Below are 21,671 nucleotides of genomic sequence, written 5' to 3'. Positions count from 1 at the left end.
GATAATCTCCCTATCTGAAGATCATTAATTTAATCACATCTGCAAAGCTCCTTTCACCACATAAAGTAAAATTCACCTGTTTGAAGGCATAGGGCCTGTGTATTTTGCAAGAACATTATTTTAGCCACCTACAATACTCAAATGATCTATGTTGTTCACTGTCATATAATAATTGATTCTGAAAGCTATCTTCAGTATACTTCTCTTTTGAGCTCCATATTATTTTATCCAATATATTCTGTGCTCTTCCACCTATTTGTCTAATTTCAAATTAAATAAACCTTTCATGTTTCTTCTTTCACTAAAATAAAAATCTCTTTCTGGGACTTCTATCTAAATTGATAATGCTAGAATACAACTAGTTTCCATAGCCAGATTTTCTCTTGGTGTCCACATCCAATCAGTCACCAAGACCTGCTTTTTAAACCTCGTGATTTAAACTATTCCAATAGCCTCCTTTCTCATCTCCCTACTTGAAGTACTGCCTCTATCCCATAAAAGGATGATTCAACAATGCCATATAGGATGACATCATTTGCAATAATCCTTATATCCACATATTTTTGGGATAAGTTCACATATCTTTGGGAAATTCTCATTCTGCAAAAGCAAAATTCTCCAATACAAAAAGGAATTGACTTACAGAGAACAGTTTCATACATTCCCATAACTTGTAGTTATTACTGGAGATGAGTGCCACTTGTGGAAGACTGAAGAGAAATATGGCTCTTAGGGGGTAGTTTATGTTCCAAAAGAATAGTAAGTTATAAGCTTGATAAATTTGTAGCTTGAATAGAGTTTTACTTTGGCCTTTATGGAAGTACAGAATGCATTACTCTTTGGATTCACTTGCTGTGCTTTCATCCTTCCTACATTCTCAAGCAACCCAATACTCTATTCCATAGTTTCCATTCCTAAGTTTCTCTGATCCCTTGTTCTGAGACTCCTTTCTGACCACTGTTTTCATCCCATGCTAGAAATGAATGGAATGGGATGGGAGGAAACTTGGTCTCTGTGACTATCTTTATTAGATACTCTAATGGCTGGCAAGGCAGCTCACATGTGGCCTTCTCACAGCAAGGTCTGATACACCAAGTTGGACTTTTCTTAAACTATACTTTTCTTACTAAGCTATATTTTCCCTTTTGTCTTAACTCTCTAAGGTTGTTCCCAGTACATCTAATTAGATACTTAGATGTTCTCAATCAATGTTGATTTAAAAAAAAGAAGCACTCATAGAAAATAGTCTACATCAATTTTTGTCAAGTAAATAATGGATAGTTTGACTCTTCACCCATTTAAACTTGATATTATCTTTCCATTTCCTGGGTTACTAAGAATCATATTGATCATTTACAAGAGTCTAAAATAAGAAAATGGCTATTTCAACACATATTTCTGACTCCAAAATCTATGCTTTCCCTATTTTTTTATCCTGTCTCCACTTTATAGAGTAAATCTCTAGGATTGAGGCATATATTGGTTAAAAGTGACAAGTATGTGTCCATGTACTATCATGCCCATATGGTTGGATAATGTTTATATTGATCCAAGTAGTAAGTTCCAGCAAGCAGTTGAATATAGAGTCCCAGGAGAAAAGTCAGGAATAGATAAATGTATTTTGGCTAGCACAATCTGACACATAATAGGCTTCCAATAAACATTCGTTGACTGAATAAATAAATGAAATGTGATTTTGAGAGTCTAAAGCAAATGCAGTTGAGAGTTTATTCTTCCAATATTTTTCTATAACTATCTATTTTTAAATCAGAATTAGCAGTTTCACAAAATTCTTCGAATGTCATACTACTATTTTATGTTTACAGTTAGCACAAGTTTATTGGAGAATATTTAGAAAAGCAGCAATAATACGCCACCATGTGACATAAGAAAGTATTACAGCATAAATATAGATGAATGAGAATGGCAAGGATGTGGCATACACAGGGGACACTTCTCAGCCAGGACCAGTAGAGACGCAACACACACTCTTACACTAGCTTCTCACAAGGAAGACTGAAAAGAAAGCAAATGAAGAAATGGAAGAGTCAACAGCCCTGATATCGGGTAAAGTGAAAGGAGAAACAGAATTACACTGTCTTCACCTTTATGAGCTTTTCTGAATTGTAAAAGCTCTACATACTCACCTAAAAGCATTCATTTCCAATATTTTGATATTTATCCTTAACCTGTATTTGTTTTTTAATAGCTGGGTTTTTCATGAAGCAGTTGGCATGACCAGCTTTCCATGTCAGTGATATATTTCTACATCACATTTCTAATTCATGACAGCAAGATTTTACTCATGATATCACTGTTTCTGGAAGGTAACTAAATACAATAGAAATGTAAATGGAATATTTTTCTTAGCTTGCTATGTAGAAATAACACCGAAGTGAATAAATAACGTAAATATAAATTCAGTTATCACTTATACAATTGCAAATAAATGACAGTTTTCCTATTTAGCATGTGTTGAAGTTGCTTCTATGCAAGGGAGGAGGTTGAATAAAAGGAGCAGGCTTAAGGTTTTGCTTTACAAGGGTGGTGGAGGGCCAAAGAAGCACAGAATTTTTGAGTTCCTTTTGGGTATTGTCTTTACATCACTCCTTCATGATGGTGATGATGATAATGATGACAACATTGATAATAACGATGGCTACAGATCTAATATTCTCTGAAGGCCTACATTTGTTGCTCTTCACTCTGTCTTGTTAATTTACATAGGGTTATACTCATTTTACAGTTGAATGAAGCAGTATGACTGATCTCACATTCCTTATAAGCAGAGAACCCAATTTTAGCTAGTGCTTCCCCATTATGCTAGATCTGCCCTTTTAGGGGACACATTTCCAGGGCTTAATAACTGATGATTTCAAACATTCAAAGTATGTGACTTGTGTCCAACCAGAAACTGTTGAATATTCACTGAACACCATCCCTTGAATATGACAATGATCGTGACAGCGCTGATGATGCTAGAGAGGACATTTTCTGTTTTATCTAAGAGTCTTATATTTGGCAAGGCCATGAATGCCCTGGTCTCCAAGAAAGAAGATACTCTCCAACAAGGAGACTAAGATCACATACCTATAAGGAGAACAATCCAGTTTAAAACTCAGGTTATCTTTTGCAATGCAGTGTCCTTAATCAGTTTGCTTTCCTAAACCCAAGAATTTTCAATTTCATCTTCACTTTATTGCCCAAACAATCCATTAAAAGGCTATCAGAATTATGATAATGTTTTCTCAGATGACAGACACAGCAATTACATTGCTTCCTCCGTCGTTAATACCTTTAAAAGCATCTTCACACCAGTTCACAGCTTGACTCTCCTGGACCTGAGCGGTGGACGGGACCCACAGTGCGTGTGGGTGTTCCGACAGGAGGTAACACGCCTTTTCTCCTGAGCCATGGGACCACATGCCTTTGCAAGCTCCCTCTACCTGGCATCTCCTGTAGTGCTGGGCCTGGGCTGACTCAGACATCAGCTGTACTGCACTGCACTGCACCAGGCAGCCCTAGGGCTAGGGAACCCCCCTAACGGGCCACAGCACCCCTGAGGGCCTTCTGGGAGTCTGAGCACGGTGAGCAGGCGAAGGAAGGGGCAGTCTTGTCTGCTGCCCAGCCCCATTCGTGCCCCAGCTGTTTGGGCAGCCACTCCACTGGACCCAGAGAAGAGTCCACCCCTTGTGCTTCAACCCTGAGCTACCTGGGCTGACCCGGTCAGCCCTTCGCTTGCTCAGACTTCCCGCACCAGTGTGTCCACTTGGGAAGCTGTGGGGCTTTAGCATCCCCTTCCCTACAGAACGTTCTCCGAAAGAGAAAAGGAAAGGGAGGAGCAGGTAAAGTGCTGTGTCCTGCCACGGACTGTCGTCCTCCAGGTGTGTGTCCAGGACAGCCTAGGAGGGCTGGGTGCCTGCTGCAGGCTGGGGCAGAGAAGCTGAAGGCAGACCCACCCTGCAGAGCAGTGTGGCTGGGTGAGCTCACCCACAGCCCGCCTGAGCGCCGGGGGGATGGGGTTGTCCTGTCTTGTGAAACCAGCACTCCCTCCTGGATCTTGTCTCACTGCAGCCGGAAGTTCAGGCTGCCAGAACCTTGAGGCATGGTCTGGGGACATGAAGAGCTCCCAAAACAATAGTGAAAAATACAAAACAAATAAAATATGAAACAAAAACAAAGCCAAGGGCATAGGGCTGACTTGTTTTTTGGACTAATCACAGAAAGAGGATTTGGAATTTATTTGATATATTTAACTCTTATTAGAAGCAAAGAATGCATGGCTGAACAGTGTTTAGTCAAAAAAAGTGCATTTTATATTATATTCCTCTCCTGTTATTTTTTATCTTGTCCTTCTTTGTTAACAGGAATCATTTACATTTTATATATAAAAGATTTGTCAATTGTTTACATTAAAATTCATAGTTAAAAATATAGGCTTTTTGATGTTTCTATTCTGTTCCACTGTTCTATCCATTTGTTTTTGTACCAGTAACCAGGCTGTTTTGATTATAATTGCCCTGTAGTATGTCTTGAAATCTGGTTTTGTGATGCCTCCGGCTTTGTTTTTCTTGGATAAGATTGCTTTAGCTATTTGGGGTCTCCTGTGTTTCCGTATGTATTTATAAAATGCATGCAAATAAAATTTAAAAAAATTAACAACAACAAAACATATGCTGGTACAGGCCTTCTAGTTCCCGAATGTCAGTAAGCAGTCACCAATAGTTTTTCTAAATACTTTATGGTTTGTATTTGTAATAATGGAAAGCATACCGTGGACCTCATGCTTCAAGGTGTATTATGATCACCCAGAGAAGCTCGTTAGCTATGTTTCTTTTGCAAGATGCTCCCAGAGTGTGGCTCAGTGACTCTTATGTGGGGCTCAGAAATCAGAATTTTCAAAACGTTCTGCCACTGAATCTGAGGCAAGCCATTACGTGAGATACTTTGATAGAACATTTGGAGTACACGGCATTCCTTGTTCTGTTTCTTTTCATAACTGCTTATCATAACTCGAGAGCAACATCAAGAGCCACAGGGGTTCCATGGTGTAGTGGTTATCACATCTGCTTTACACGCAGAAGGTCCTGGGTTCAAGCCCCAGTGGAACCATGCCTGGATGAGGATTTTTATTTTTTATTTTTTGGATTTTCAGCCCTTGAACAAGTGAGTTTAAAAAAATACAAAAAAAAACCTTGCCAAAGGTTATTCAGTCAACAACAATTTGGACAAATCTACTGACTCCTTAGTAATAAACTGGTCCTCCAGCAAAAAATAAACAAATAAATATTAGAAAACTATATGTCAGTTAAACATAAGTATATGAGGATATCAGGAGGAAAAAGTCTCTGTTCTATAAAGAAAATATAAGCTCCAACATTTATATAGTAACCATTCTGTACCCCATTCATTAAAGTACCTATGTAATGTGCCTTTGCAAGTTTTTTCACAGTTTAGCAGGGGTGGGATGGATGGACACTGATCTTCAGATCTGTTCCTTTAGCTTCTTGTGCAATTTTCTCGTCCCCTGAAAGACTTCCGAACCAGTAAGGCAGGTCGTGCAGGAGCTCTCAGGCACAGATCATCTTCAAACCTTACTTCCTAGGTGTAAAGCAGCGACTCTGACTAGAGTTATGATGTCTTTCCCTCAAAATTTGAATTCCAGTCCAACTCCCAAATGAGTCATGTCTGACTTCTATGGGGAGAGGGGGTCTTGTGATTGAAAATACAGGGGATTGCTTTACTAAAGCCTGTGCAACACATGTGACCCAAGCTATCCTAGGACAGTCCTACCTGTGTTAAGTGTCACCATTAAGCAGAGGCACTTTTTTTTTTTGACAGGCAGAGTTAGACAGTGAGAGAGAGAGAGAGACAAAGGTCTTCCTTCTGTTGGTCACCCCCCAAATGGCCGCCATGGCTGGCGCACTGCGCTGATCCAAAGCCAGGAGCAGGTGCTTCCTCCTGGTCTCCCATGCAGGCGCAGGGCCCAAGCACTTGGGCCATCCTCCACTGCCTTCCCGGGCCACAGCAGAGAGCTGGACTGGAAGAGGAGCAACTGGGACAGAATCTGGTGCCCCAACCAGGACTAGAACCTGGGGTGCTGGCGCCACAGGCAGAGGATTAGCCTGGTGAGCCGCAGGCTTTCGAAGAGAGTGGGAATTCAACTCCCCTCCCACCCCCCGGGAACTCCAGCAGGGTACTGACACTCAAGGCCTCAAATGCAGCAGTGGTGCTGGTGGGGTGGACAGCAGAGAGCAGGACTCACTAGAATAGCCAGCCATGCCCATCAGGCATGGCAGGAGCCAGGAGTGGCCACAGGGAAGGGCTCAGCAGCAGAGGACTGACATGTCTGCTCTGAGACATGTTCTGCATAGAGTGAGTCATGCCAGGGCCTCCCTCAAGTAACTGATGATTCTGTAGCAGATTGAGGCTCCATACAAACAGGCAGGAACAAAATCCCACCAAGCACAGCTCAGTTACTACCTCATTTCTTCCCCCACAGCAGACTTATGAGGCAAATATATTCCCCGTTAAAAGACCAAGGCTTAAGCAAATGTATCTGCCATAACTGCCAGTTTTATTCCTCTGGCTAAGAGATCCAGAGGTGATTTGAGGTTTACATTTCTTTTGTATAGTTCTTTCAAGAGTTTAGGTTGCCCCATTGCCCGTAGAAGCTGGTTGCAAAATTATTTAACTCTTACTTATATATAAAAAAAATTCCTATTACTTTGTGTGTGTGTGTGAGACAGAGTTTCATTAAAAAATACACATAAGCAAAAAGCAAAACAAACAAAACTTCATACCACACAGAAAGAAGCAGTTAAGTTTTTGATATATGATTGTATGTATACACACACACACATATACACACACAATTTGGAATTTTATCCTACATGTGTGAGCTAATACTTAATATGTTGCTTTGTAACCTGTTATATTTGACTTTACAATATGGAATGAATGTATTTCCATGCATATGTGCGAAACTTCCCAATTGGAAAACAGACTGGAAGATGGATCAAAATCCAATGAGATGCTGGTAACAAGGAAATTACCTAAAACAACATATCCTCAGATAACTAAAAGTAAAATGGAGGTCAAAGACACATCAGAAAATGCTAACAAAATGAAAGCAGGGGCCAGATTTTAGTATCAGACGAGAAAGAATTCAAGGCCTAAAGCACACAGGATAAGGACGGCTGCGTGAATGTCTTTGCTTCCAATGCATCATCACAAATTTGTTTCTTACTCTTCTTATCTCTTCCCTAAGCCTTTCCAACTCATCTCCTCCTCTTATCATTTCTTCAGGGTCCAAATGCCTAACGGGAGTGTCCTCTTTAAATCCTGGGCCGGGCTGAGTGGGCCCTCCTCCAAGGGTTCCTTCGGCCTCCTGGCTTACTTCTTGGGAAGGTGCGGGATTTCCTTCTGCCTCCCGTGGTACCTCTCGTGCAGGGTGGTCTTCCTCAGCCTTTGGCATGTTCTGTGGTTTTCCTTCATTTTCTTCACAAGACTTTTGCATGTTGAGTGTTTTTGGACTATTTCCTTTTTGAATGAGTTAATCCTGGAAATCAAGAAGACAACAGGACTAGGTGCCACGCAAACAGACAAGCTGCCAGAGCATGGGTTCCCAGAACCACAGGCCTTTTCTGTATCTGGTCCCTGATGGTGGAAAGTTTTCCAACTAGACAAGGCTAGATCCTCAGGCGCAGAACTCCCGGACTCCACCCCTTCCTCCGCCTCCCTTCCCTCCCCCTCTCCCTCCTGCTCCATCTTCTCTCCTCCCGCTCCAGCCCACCATTTTCCCAGCAGGCCCTGCTACAAGCCTCTCCCAGCGCTGAAATGGGAGCAGCATAGAAGCAATTAACCCTTCCCTCGCTTCTGATCTCTAACACTCCCGCCCTTTCAAGCTTTCTCAAGCCACCCTAACCTCCAGCCTCTCAGCTGAGAAGGCGGCTCCAGTCTGTGGCTTTCCCCTCGTTCCTTACCCCCACCCCGCCCCGTGTCTTCAGCCTCCCCTTCCTCCGCCCCGTTTCCGCTGCCGAGTCGGCACAGGCCTCCGGCGGCGGCGGCGCTTACTCCCGAAGGGGGGGGGGGGAGGCTGCGGGTGCCCTGGGACGTACTTTGATGTCATCCGGACTTCCACCCTCACCCAAAGGGAGCTGAAGTATTTGCACCCTTCCACTGACCTGCAGGGATCCAGCGGATTCTCCTCCCGCTTCCCTCACCTCGATTTCTGGCGCGCCCAAAAGACCACAGTCCTGCAAACAGACAGGAGTGCTTAATGAAAAGGCCAGTGCTGGGATCAAGACTCCCTTTCACGATTCTCGGTCTCGTGGATCTAAAGTTTCCCACGTCCCCATCCTCTCTCTCCTTTTATGGCAACCCCGCCCTCTCCTTGCCCGCCGTTAGCCGGCCAGCAGGGAATGGGAGAGGCAAGTTTTGCCCACATTGTTTCCACGACCCTCCGGACCCGCAGTTAGCTTTCCTTCTACCTCGCCACCCGCCATCCCCCAACAAACAATCCCAAATCCTTGCAGAAAACGGGTGTTTGGCAGAACAGTCGTGTAGGGAAAGCACGGCCAGGCGGCCCCGCTCCTTTTCCGCTCTCTGCCAAATGGGCCCCCAGGGTCTCCAGGTCAGCGCCCACCTTTACACTGACCTGAAAGGACCTGGAGCACTTTCCTCCTTCTCCAGCAATAGGGAGGTGTTACAGGGAAACAGGCCCTTGGACTAGAAGGACTTCTGCACACGTCGACTCCTGGTCACGTGAGCGTCGCGTCATCAATGAGCTGCACTCCTCAGTTACCACTCCCATCACCACTGCCGCCCCGCCCCTGCATTCCCTCCACTTGATGGTGTCAATCTTTTTCCGTATTTGCCAATGAGAGACAATAAAACCGGTATCTTTGCCCTGGGGTATCTATTTACCTTTCTCAGATTACCAGGGAGGATCACAGTTTCAGGGATAATTGGCCATTTCTCCTGCTTTGCAGAATCATCTCTTTCTCCTGCTTCCCAAACGTCCACATCGCCCTCTCCAAGGCCCCAAAGTCCACCAATTCCCCTGGAATCCTACACATCATTAAAATGGGGAAAGGTAGTTAGATCCAGGCGAATGGGGGGGGGGGTGCTGGAAAAGGGTGAGAGAGTGATTTTCTAGTCTCGTTGAGTAGTTTTCTGTAGTACTTTTAAAGAATGATGTTTTAAAACGGGATGCCTCGTAAGGTATATACAGGACAAATGAATTACATTAATTTCTAAGAAATTAAGTTTTCTGGTGACTACAAATGAAATGACTATTTACAACATAATGATGGGTTCACATTTTTTCAAATCTTATTAAGACACCTTTAAAAATTGACTCCTGAATATAGCTGTGGAAGGAGGCCAGGTTTTCTGTTGCTAGCAATTTTGTTTAAGTAATCCACTACTCTCTCTGGCTGAATTCAGGTTATCAAGTGTTAGATGTCTTATCTTTCCATTGATGATTGCTGGTGGCTTCCACTTGGATTTCAAAAGAAGGCTACAGACTGACTCCCTCCCCTCATGTCTTCTGTAGGTTCTAGTGCCTTGCTAAATCAGCTAAGTCCAAAAGCATGCTTCTCACAGAGTGAACTTTTTCTGGGAGACTCAAAGATATACTTTGTAAGGAAGCATTTTGCTGTTGTGAAAAAGATACATTTGTAGAGAATTAACTCTTCTAATGAAACACTCAGAGAGGAGAGAGTTTCCTGTATCTCACCATTGATTGTTTCATTTTTTTAGCACGTGGAATTTTCATTCTTTCATGGAGCTTTTCAGATATTCTGGTATCTTTGTGTTACATTAAAAAAAGAACTATCGATGTGCATAATTATCATGATCATAAAGCACAGAGAACATCATTGCTGTAAAAAATTAGTTTAAAATAAAAAGTGATAGGGCCGGTGCTGTGGCAGAGCAGGTAAAGCCACTGTCTGCAGTGCTGGCATCCCATGTGGGCACCAATTCAAGTCCCAGCTGCTCCTCTTCCAATCCAGCTCTCTGCTATGGCCTGGGAAAGCAGAAGAAGATGCCCCAAGTGCTTGGGCCCCTGCACCCATGTGACAGATCCAGAAGAGGCTCCTGGCTTCTGGCTTTGAATCAGCACATTGCAGCCAATTGGGGAGTGAACCAGCAGATGGAAGACCTTTCTCTCTCTCTCTCTCTCTCTCTCTCTCTCTCTCTCTCTCTCTCTCTCCCTCTTCTTCTTTCTCTGTGTAATTCTGACTTTCAAATAAATAAATAAATCTTTAAAAAAATAGAAAGTCCGGCCGGCGCCGTGGCTCAAAAGGCTAATCCTCCGCCTTGCGGCGCCAGCACACCCGGTTCTAGTCCCGGTGGGGGCGCCAGATTCTGTCCCAGTTGCCCCTCTTCCAGGCCAGCTCTCTGCTGTGGCCAGGGAGTGCGATGGAAGATGGCCCAAGTGCTTGGGCCCTGCACCCCATGGGAGACCAGGAAAAGCACCTGGCTCCTGCCTTCGGATCAGCACAGCGCACCAGCCGCGGCGGTCATTGGAGGATGAACCAACAGCAAAAGGAAGACCTTTCTCTCTGTCTCTCTCTCTCTCATTGTCCACTCTGCCTGTCAAAAATAAAAAAAAAAAAATAGAAAGTCCTCTCCTTCTCTCTATGTGTAATTCTGACTTTCAAATAAATAAATAAATCTTTAAAAAAATAGAAAGTCCTCTCCTTCTCTCTATGTGTAATTCGGACTTTCAAATAAATAACTAAATCTTAAAAAAAAAAAAAAGCAGAAAGTGATGTCTCTGCAACCCAGAATCCACTAGTACTTGGAGATGTGGTGGTGCCTGGAATGGCAATCTGACCAGTGGAACCAGCTGCTGTCTGTTGTCCAGGGGGTCACAATAGGACGCTTCAGCCAAAAATAGAGCTCACCAGGGAGCAGGAAGGATAGGAAAATTATTTTTACTGCCTTAATGTTTTATAATTTATATTTAAGTATGAAGAATTTATTGCACTGTTGAATAAATTTTCTATTATTTACATGTTTTAATACAAATATAGCTAGGAAGTTATAAAGATTTAATCATTGTCTCCAACTAGATGTTTCCACTCCTTCGGATGTTATCATATAGTGGGGAACAACTCTGATCTTTCAATATATATATATATATTATTAATAGCACAATTGACTCTCTGTGTGTGTACGGTTCTACCAGGTTCTATAGATTTCTTTAAGAACCACCACAATTAGAATACAATTCAATCACCCTGAAAAACTCTTTTATGCTGCTTCTGTTGTGTAGTCATATCCTACCCCACTTCTCTAAACTCTGGCAATTGTTGATCTAGTCCCCATTCCCATAGTTCTGAAACTGATTCCTTTCACTCAACATAATGTCCTAAACATTATGTCCATTTGAGTTATTTCATATTTCAGTAGTTTTTTCTCTTTTGCTGAGTTATATTCCATTACTTGGAATATAACTATTCCACAATCTATTTATCCAGTCAGCTGCTGAGAAACATTTGAGTTATTCCTAGTTGAGGACAATTTTTAAATATATATAATATTTATTTATTTGAGAGTCATAGAGACAGGGAGAGACAGAGAGAAAGGTCTTCCATCTCTTCCATCTCCTGGTTCACTTCCCAGATGGCTGCAATGGCCAGAGCTGCACCGATCTGAAGCCAGAATCCAGGAGCTTGTTCCAGGTCTCCAACATTGGCATAGGGGCCCAAGCACTTGGGCCATCTTCTGCCACTTTCCCAAACCAGAAGCAGAGAGCTGGATCAGAATCAGAGCAACCGGGACTTGAACCAGTGCTCATATGGGATGCTGGTGCCGCAAGTGGTGGCTTTATCCACTACGCCACAATGCCGGCCCCTCTTCAGACATTCTTTATGAACACTTAAGTTTATGGAAAAGATAGAGGTGGTTGTGCCTGCTTGTGAGGAAAGGGCTTCTGATGACAGAGTGGAGAGGGAGGGCACTTTCTCTCACATTGTGTTCTACTTGTCCTCAAGGAATAAGGACTTGAGTGCTGCCTACTACTCCACCACAGCACCAGCCCCAGTTTGTAGCAATTGTAAAGAGAGCTGCTGTGAACACATATGCACAGATTTAGGCCCTTATTGCTTCATATCTAGACTACCTGCCCCTGCCTTCAACACATCTCTCGGCCCCTGTAATCCACTTTCACATGGCCATCAAGCTGAACTTCACTCTTCACTGCTTTCTTTTTTTTTTTAATAACATTTATTTTATTTATTTGAAAGACAATTACAGAGAGAGGTAGAGACAGAGAGAGAGAGAGAGGTCCTCCATCCGCTGGTTCTCTCCCCAGATGGCCACAATGGCTGCAGTTGTGCCGATCCAAAGCCAGGAGCCAGGAGCTTCTTCCGGGTCTCCCACGTGGGTGCAGGGGCTCAAGGACTTGGGCCATCTTCTACTGCTTTCCCAGGCCATAGCCGAGAGCTGGAATGGAAGAGGAGCAACTGCGACTAGAACTGGCGCCCATATGGGATGCTGGCACTTCAGGCCAGGGCTTTAACCCGCTGTGCCACAGTGCCAGCCCCTCTTCACGGCTTTCAACTCTCGTTCTGTTGTTCCGAGACCCTGAATGGCGTCCCCATCACAAATGAAATAAATCCCATACTCCTAATCACTACATCTCCCTTCATTGTAATGGAGCCTCAGGACACACATTCCCAGTCTTCTCATACACTTCTCTGCTTCATCCAAAACGCACTTGCACTTGAGGCACAGTATGCTGCATTTTTTTCCCTCTGTCCTTGCTCCTCATTTAGTCCTCCTGATTATGTCCTTCTTCCTCCTATACCTTGATCCCACTCAATCTTAGAAGTGTGTCCCGGGCTGGTGCTGTGGCATAGTAGGCTAAGCCTCTGCCTACGGCACAGGCATCTCATATGGGTGCTGGTTCATGTCCCAGCTACTCCTCTTCTGATCCAGCTCTCTACTATGGCCTGGGAAAGCAGTAGAAGATGGCGTTGGTGCTTGGACCCCTGAACCCATGTGGGAGACCCAGAAGAAGCTCCTGGCTCCTGGCACCTAGCCTCAGACCAGTCCAGCTCAGGCTGTTGTGCACATTCAGGGAAGTGAACCAGTGGATGGAAGAACTTTCTCTCTCTCTCTCTCCCCCCCCCTCTCTCTCTCCCCCTCCCCCTGTGTGTAACTCTGCCTTTTAAATAAAGAAAAAGTGTGACCCTCATCACCCTGCTTCTGAAGCCACCCCAGCCGGAAGTTATCTCTCCCTCCTCTGTTATTGCTGCACGTAAGATCTTCACCTCTCATGTAGTGTATCTTGTACCTTCCCTCTTTTGTGTGTGTGTGTGTGTGTGTGTGTGTGTGTAAGTGTCGGGGGTGGGGAGAAGGTTGTATCTAACCAGATAAATGATAGCTATAGAGTGGGAATGAGGATAAAGGATCAGGCTCCAGCTCTTGTGCTTCTTTCACGATTCTTCAATGTTCAATGTGTATCGCTCATAAACATTTGAGACTCGGGGAGAGCTCTTTGCCAATTGGCTCCAAGACAATCCTTCTTTCTGACTACACATTGTCCCTTCTTCTGTTTATGCTTATGCTGCTTACATGTAGTCTCAGCAACTCTTACTGCTTTTATGGAGCTATTGATAAAGGATATGGACCCTGTTTTCCTAAATACTCATGAGAGAGATGAAGTCATCTTACAAACTTTCATCCTCACCTTTGCTCTGGGGAAAGTTCAGTGCATCAGAGTAACACTCAGCTATCTTTGAAGTTAAGTCAATCACACCAAATTTTAAACACAAGTAGTTCACTTCTATTGAAGTAAAAACTCTATAAAAAAAAAAAGACAAAAGAAAGAGAAAGGTGCATGCATTAATTTTAACAATGACTTTTGAAGAGTAGCCACTCTGTAGCTCTGAACCAGTCAATGTCCTGTTGTTGTGCACCAAGGCACTGAAGATAGTTCTGAAGACCAAAATTCTCCAGGTTATGTAAGAGAAGAAAGGAGGCAGCACTTTACCATTCTGGACTATCCAGGAACCTCTTCTACAAGACTGTGCCATCCACAAGAGTGCCTTTTATGTTCTCTTTATAAGTCACTTGCATAGTCTTATGTTCTGAGATTCTATATTCAGCAACTCCTCCTGCATGAATCTCATCAGGTAAAACTTGAGTTGACTATTCTTCTCTAACACACTCTATGGCTTGAAAACATCCTTCCTAGCATGGCAAAATCTGTTTCGAATCCGAAGGTTTAACTACATAGTTTGGAATCAGGCAGCTTCCATCTGAGATGATTTACCCCTTTGGGGCACCAGCTGATTCAGAACAGTCTATCACTTTGCACAACTGAGGGTATCTTACCCACATTTTGGTGCAAGTGGTAAACATAGAGCCTGGCTGATTTCTAGTTAGATTTTTTTTCTGCTCAAGAAATAATAAACTCTTTGACCATCGCTCCTATCAAATGACACAACAGTGTGTTCTGCAAATTTCATGTTGGTAAATTTCACAAATCTTGCAAACTCTTTGGTGTAGCCATTGGCTACATAACCAATAGTGTCGCAATTAGGTACAGGAACAAGCACAGAAAAGCTGAAACAGTTTACATGCTTCAGCTTGTTTTTCATGGACTATTCTGAGAAAGTGGATTTTGTAACATTGTACTCAAAGGTAACCAGACTAAGGGCACAAACAAGCAAAATTGCAAGAAGCCAGTCCTTGTGAGATTTTTGAACATAGGATGTATGCTGCTTGAGCAGGAAGGGCCCTTCTGCTCCCCCTTTTCTACATCTTGGATGTACATTGGAAGCTGGAAAGTCTCTCCTACTCCCTCTTTTCTGCATCTTAATCGAGTCCCTGACCTTAGCCACAAAAATCATAGGGAATTATACCTTCCCACTATCTCCTTAACTTATCACAAATAGCTAAAGTTTCCCTCTGAACAACTCCCACTTGAAGCTATTTGATAACACTCCAAGCAAATGTCTGCTAATATCTACATCCAGATAAATGAATTTAACTTGAAGCATACCTTCTATACTTAACTGGCTCTTCTGCATAATTCTACCCACTGACTGAGCTTCCAGCTAAATACTGCACACATTGTGGATGATTGTGGCAAGGAGATTCTTTTCAAAATAAAATACTTATTCATTTATTTAAAAGGAGGGGGTGAAGGAGAGAGAGAGAGAAAATCTTTCAACTCCTGGTTCACCTCCCAAGTGGCCCCAATAGCCCAACAGCCGTATCTGTGCTAGACATAGTCAGGAGCCAGGAACTCCATCCAGGTCTCCCGTGTAGGTGGCAGGGGCCCATGTACTTGGGCTATCCTCCATTGCTTTCCCAGGTGCATTGGCACAACTTATCACTGGTGGTGTTAACTTGGATGTGTTGTCTGCTATTTTTCCCTTTTCATACCCTGTTTGCTATAAGCAACTCTACCTCCTGGAGGAAGTACTATCAAACAATTTGTGGATATGTGTCTGAACACAACCACAGTAATGAATAAATATTTGTGGGAAGATAATTTCAAACTATGCAAATATCCTGTGGATTTTGCCGCAGCAGTTACTACTGTGGTTTTCTGATGGTGATCTTTTTTTGTAGAAAACTTTTATTTAATAAATATAAATTTTGAGAGTACAACTTTTGGATTATAGCGGTTTTCCCCCCATAACCTCCCTCCCACCCACAAACCATCCCATCTCCTACTCCCTCTCCCATTCTTCATTAATATTCATTTTAATTATCTTTATATACAGAAGATCAACTCTATACTAAGTACAGATTTCAACAGTTTGCACCCACACAGACACACAAAGTATAAAGTACTGTTTGAAGATTAGTTTTACCATTAATTCTCATAGTACAACACATTAAGGACAGAGGTCCTATACGGGGAGCAAGTGCTGCTGTTGATTTAACAATTGACCTGATGGTGATCTTTTTTTTTTTTTTTTTTTTTTTTTTTTTACAGGCAGAGTGGACAGTGAGAGAGAGAGAGAGAGAGCGAGAGAGAGAGAAAGGTCTTCCTTTTGCCATTGGTTCACCCTCCAAAGCCAGGAGCCAGGTGCTTCTCCTGGTCTCCCATGCGGGTGCAGGGCCCAAGCACTTGGGCCATCCTCCACTGCCTTCCCGGGCCATAGCAGAGAGCTGGCCTGGAAGAGGGGCAACCGGGACAGAATCTGGCGCCCCGACCAGGACTAGAACCGCAGGCGGAGGATTAGCCTATTGAGCCTCAGCACCGGCCTGATGGTGATCTTTTTATACTTCTCATTCTTTCTACATTTAGCATTTCAAATTACTTTGTAAGAAAGTTTTTATCCTTCATCACTCACATTTGTTTGTTTTCATCGATATGATTCACGGATTTTAAATTCTTTGGGCTATAATTCAGTACTGTCATTATTTGCTGGTGTTGCTTACACTACTCTAGCCTCAGCCTTTGAGAGCTCTTTCAGGTTGCCATACTGCTGTTCTTTTTTGTTTCTTTGCTTTCTGGCACTTTAAGATGTCCCAGGTTCATTTTGTAGTTTCCTTTTCCCAACCACTGATCAACCGTTTCTCTTGGGAATCCTGGCTTCTATTGGATTATTATATTTAGTAATTAAATCTGGGTTCTGGGTGCACTGGTTGTTCCTGAGGTATCTTGGGTTCTATATCTCTTCTGATAGAGCAAGGAGATAATGTGTATACTGAACTATATACACACATACCTGCATTTATTTTTCTGTATACACATACCTAAGTTCATACTGACATATTGAGTTTATGCCATTATCACAGATACCTGTCTTAGTCTGTTTTCAGTGGCTATAACTGAATGCTCAAGACTGGGTAATTTATAAATAATAAAGTCTTATTTAACTCATGGGTCTAGAATCTGGGAAATCCAAGTCAAGGGACCACAATTAATGAGGGTCTTCTTGCTACTGTAGGTACAGTTCTGAGATGGTACAAGACATCACACAGCAAGGGGGCCCGTGAGAGATGGTCAAAAAGGCGCTTTTTTTTTTTGACAGGTAGAGTTATAGACAGTGATAGAGAGACAGAGAGAAAGGTCTTCCTTCTGTTGGTTCACTCCCCAAATGCCTGCTATGGCCAGCGCTGCACCGATCCGAAGCCAGGAGCCAGGTGCTTCCTCCTGGTCTCTCATACAGGTGCAGGGGCCCAAGCACTTGGGCCATCCTCCACTGCCCTCCCGGGCCACAGCAGAGAGCTGTACTGGAAAAGGAGCAGCTGGGACTAGAACCTGATGCCTATGTGAGATGCTGGCGCCACAGGTGGAGGGTTAACCAAGTGAGTCACAGCGCCAGCCCCCAAAAAGGCTTTTATAACTGGCCCATTCACGTGATAACTCGCTCATTCCCTCTAAAATGCATTAATCTGTGAATGGACTAATCCACTCATGAGGGCAGAGCCCCCATGACCCAATCACCTCCTAAAGGACCAACTTCCTAATTAACGTAGGACTTTGGGGATTAAGTTTTCCAATATATGAATTCTGTGGGACAAACATTCAAATTATAGCCCTATCCGTTTAGGTTTCCTACCTCTTGCTTATTTTTTTTTTCACTTCTCTCTCTGACAGTGAGAAACCTAGTTCTTAACTCCAGTTTATTTTGTCCTAGTATATAGGTAAAATAGCTTACAAATAGCTATTATGTATCCTCTGAGAAACAAACTTCTCAACCAGAGTATAGCATTTATGTACAGTTCTCTCACGAGTCTTAGAGTATCCAGTCAAAACAATGTTTTCCAAAACAACCTAGATGCAGCTCATTCCCCCCCACCATTTCCAGTGTAATTATGTCATACATTTGTAATATAGTGATTTTTTCTCTATACTACATTTTCCATTTTAGTTTCCCTTACAAACTGCCACATATTTTTTTAGCTGATATAGGTCAAGAGTCACCCATTGTGTTATGCAGTTCTATGGAATTTGATGCACTCATATATCAATCACCAAAGTATTATACACAAGGGTTTTGTCACCTTAAAACATTTCCTGTGTGACTTATTTGAAATCAACTACTTTCCCTATCCTTACCCCCTGACAACCTACATTTTCTATCCCTATAGATCAGTCATTTCACAACATCATATAAATAGAGTGATGTAATGTACATCCTTTGAGTCTGGCTTCTTTTACTTAGCAAAATACATTGAGCAGCATAAAATGAATCAATAGGCTTTTTTTTCAATGAGTGAAGAGTAGCACATTGTTCAGATATCATTTTTTGTTTAGTTTTCACTATAGAATACCTGGTGTATTCCCAGCTTTTTGTCAATTATGAATAAAACTGCTATGAACATTTCTGTTTATGTGAGAACATAAGTTTTAAATTCTCTTGGGTAAACATCTAGTGGGATTGGTTGGACTGAGTAGTAATTCTTTGTTTAACTTTGTAGGAAATTGCCAAGACGTTCTTTGAGCTGGCTGCAAAATTTTGCATTTCCACCAGCAATGAATGAAAATTCTTTTTGGCCCATGTTTTCACCAGCATTTGCTATTGTTTCATTTTGCATTTTTTGTTTGTTCATTTTATGCCATTCTAATAAGAGCTCAGTATTATCTAATTGTGGTTTTATTGTGTCTTTCCCTCATTACTAAGTATGCTAGACATGTTTTCATGTGTGCATTGTCAGCTGCATACATTCTTGGATAAAATTTCTGTTCATGTCTTTCCTCCTCATTATCCTTTCCTGGGGATTGCTTTTCTCTTCCTGAATTTCAAGAGTCATTTATTCCTCCTGGGACTGGTGTTGTGGTTCAGGAGGTTAAGCCACTGTCTTCAATGCCAGCACCCCAAATCAGAGTGCCAGTTACAGTCCCAGTTGCTCTGCTATGGATCCAGCTCCCTGCTAATGCACCTGGGAGATATTAGAAAGTGGCCCAAGTACTTGAGCCCCTACCACCCATGTGGGAGTCCCAGATGGAGTTCCTAGTTCCTGGATTCAGCCTTGTCCAGCCCTGGTCATTGGGGCTATGTGGGGAGTGAACAAACAGATGAGAAATCAATCTTTCTCTCCCTCTACCTCTTTCTCCATCACTCTTCCTTTCCTTTCTAAGAGTCATGTATTTCTTCTGTATAAAGCCCCTTTATCAGATATGTCACTTGCAAATATTTCCTTCCTCTCTGTGGCTTGCATTTCCCTTCCTATAACAGTGTCTCCCATAGAATGAAACCAATTAATGTTTATGATGTCTAAGTTTTCAAGCTGTTAGCTTTTAGTATTATATCTACAAATTCATCATGAAGACAAATGGTAATATAGATGTTTCTCTTGTTTTCTTCTATAAATGTTATTGTTTGACATGCAGATTTATGACATATTTGAATTATTTTGCATAGGACATTAAATATGGGATTAAGGTTCACTTTTGTTGCAGATGGATTTCTACTTGTTCCACTACCATTTGTTGAAAAGAACATTCTTTCTCCATTGAATTACCTTTGTGTATTTATCAAACATCAGTAGACTATATTTGTGTTGGTGTATTTTTGAGCTCTCTTATCTGTTCCATTGATCTTTGATTGATTATTTTTATGTTATCACACTGTCTTGGTTAATGTAGTCTTGAAATTTGATAGTGTGTGTCCTCTAACTTTGCCCTTCTTTATTTAGAATATTTTAGTTATTCTAGTTTCTTTTTCTAAAAAAAAAAAAAAGATTTGAAAGGCACAGCAAGGGAGAGAGAGGGAGAGAGAGACAGACAGACATAGAGATCTTATCTCTTCTGATTCCAAAATGTCCACAACAGCCAGGACTGGGCCAAGGAGAAGTCAGGAGGAGCCAGGAACTCCATCCTGGCCTCCCACATGGGAAGGAAGGGCCCAAGTCTTTGGATCATGTTCTGCTGCTTTCTCAGGCACATTAGCAAGGAGCTACATCAAAAGCAGAGCAGCCAGGAATCAAACCAGTATCCCATGTGAGATGCTAGAGTCACAAGCGGCAACTAAACCCACTGCACCACAATGCTGGTCCCACTCTGGCTTCTTTGACTTTTTATTTAAAATTAGCTTGTTGCTCTTTACAAAAATGAACAAAAACATCTTCATCTGATCATTATCGCGGTGATGATCATAAAACTAAAGGGTACTGAATTCTTAACAATGTTGGCTCTTCCAGTCCATGAATACGAAACATATTTCCCTTTTAAAATGTCTTCTTTCATTTCTTTTTATGAGTTTTACTGCTTTAAGCAAATAAATCTTGCTCATATTTTGTTAGAGTCACACCTAAGTGATCCATTCGTTGGTGCTATTGTAAAGTTATTTTTTGAATTTCAAATTCCAATCGTGTGGCCAGTGCTGTGGCGCAGTAGATTAATCCTCCTCCTGCAGAGCCGGCATCCCATATGGGCGCCGGTTCTAGTCCTGGTTGCTCCTCTTCCAATCCAGCTCTCTGCTATGGCCTGGGGGAGCAGTAGAAGATGGCCCAAGTCCTTGGGCCCCTGCACCTGCATGGGAGACCCTGAAGAAGCCCCTGGCTCCTGGCTTCCGATCGACACAGTTCCGGCTATTGTGGCCATTTGGGGAGTGAACCAAAGGAAGGAAGGAAGACCCTTCTCTCTGTCTCTCCCTCTCACTGTCTGTAACTCTACCTCTCAAATAAAATAAATAATTAAAAAATCCAATTAATCATTTTTGGTATATTGGAATACAATTGAGGAATTAACCTTTTATCCTGAGACCTCAGTGAACTTACTTACTAGTTCTAGAATCTTTCAAGGATCCTTTAGGACAATGAATGGTAGCACAGTTCTGCCTGAGTGACACTCCTGCTTTGGGAACTGGACTCTTGAGTAAGGGTGGGCATTACCTTTTTAGATCTTTTCAGCTTGCCTCTCCCAGACAATAGGTGCCTCAGTATTCTCAGAACTCTTTCTAATGGGCACAGGCTGGACAGAAAGGAGGCTTCACCTTTTAGCCGCTCTTACCCAGAACTTAGCCTCTGCAACAGAGAGCTCAAGGCACGATGAGAAGTTCTGTCTCTACTAGAAAGAGTTTGAGACTCTCCAAGTATGAGCTTGTGGGGAAGATACACCTGTGCTCTTGATCACACCACTCTGGAGTGTTTTCATCATGCTGATCTTGTGGGTGGGGAAGGAGAGAATCTTGGCTCAAATGCCTCATGTTCTCTTTGTTCTTATTAAGCTTTAGACTTTCTTGAAGAAATGTTTCTTCATTTGCTGTGTGTGTTTAGGACCATTTACAAAGATTTTTAAGTTATTGTATTTTTTTTTCATAAAAGATAACTTTCACCTATTTCACTGGGGAGTGGATTGTCGTCATTTTAACGTCTCCACCAGATAGTTCCAAGATCTGTATCATATCTGATTCTGATCCTGACGATTGCCTTTCTGTTCAGAATGTTGTATTTTCTTGTGTTTTGTATTTCACATTATGTTTACTTGCAAGCGGGATGCTTATAAGGTAATAACTACTGAAGTAGATTTTATTCCTGGGTATGTCCATGTCTTTCCCTCCGCTAAGTTTTTAAGTGTGGAGATTCGCTTTAATCTAGTCAGAAGTTAGGTGAACTTTGATGTTTTCCTGCCATTGGGCACTGAGTCTTCTTACCCGGCTTTGCATTTTCCCTCTGTGATGCTTCTCAGAAAGAATCTGTCTCTTACTGAACTCCACTGGGAGTTTTACTCAGTGTTCGTT

General features: G+C 42.4%; 1 protein-coding gene and 1 non-coding gene across 3 annotated transcripts; one reads left to right on the top strand and one right to left on the bottom strand.

The window, feature by feature from the left end:
- Positions 1-5,039: 5,039 nt before the first annotated feature.
- On the top strand, positions 5,040-5,112 carry TRNAV-UAC (transfer RNA valine (anticodon UAC)). The gene has a single exon. It is a non-coding gene; the product is annotated as a tRNA-Val (tRNA).
- Positions 5,113-6,556: 1,444 nt separating this feature from the next.
- Positions 6,557-8,795, bottom strand: TCEAL8 (transcription elongation factor A like 8). 2 transcript variants are annotated; one of them, XM_008273074.3, is made up of 3 exons: positions 8,660-8,795; positions 8,187-8,258; positions 6,557-7,561 (listed from the first exon to the last, which is right to left on the bottom strand). In XM_008273074.3, exon 3 carries the CDS (start codon positions 7,517-7,519, stop codon positions 7,169-7,171), a length of 351 nt encoding a protein of 116 aa, XP_008271296.2. In that variant the 5' UTR covers positions 7,520-7,561; positions 8,187-8,258; positions 8,660-8,795; the 3' UTR covers positions 6,557-7,168. The 2 variants fall into 2 exon arrangements, with proteins under 2 accessions (XP_008271296.2, XP_002720380.2); XM_002720334.5 differs by lacking the exon at positions 8,187-8,258 and having other exon boundaries at positions 8,660-8,783.
- Positions 8,796-21,671: the final 12,876 nt, after the last annotated feature.

Source organism: Oryctolagus cuniculus, chromosome X (assembly GCF_964237555.1).
Source record: "Oryctolagus cuniculus chromosome X, mOryCun1.1, whole genome shotgun sequence".
NCBI lineage: Eukaryota > Metazoa > Chordata > Mammalia > Lagomorpha > Leporidae > Oryctolagus > Oryctolagus cuniculus.
This window is presented reverse-complemented; position numbering and strand designations above follow the sequence as displayed.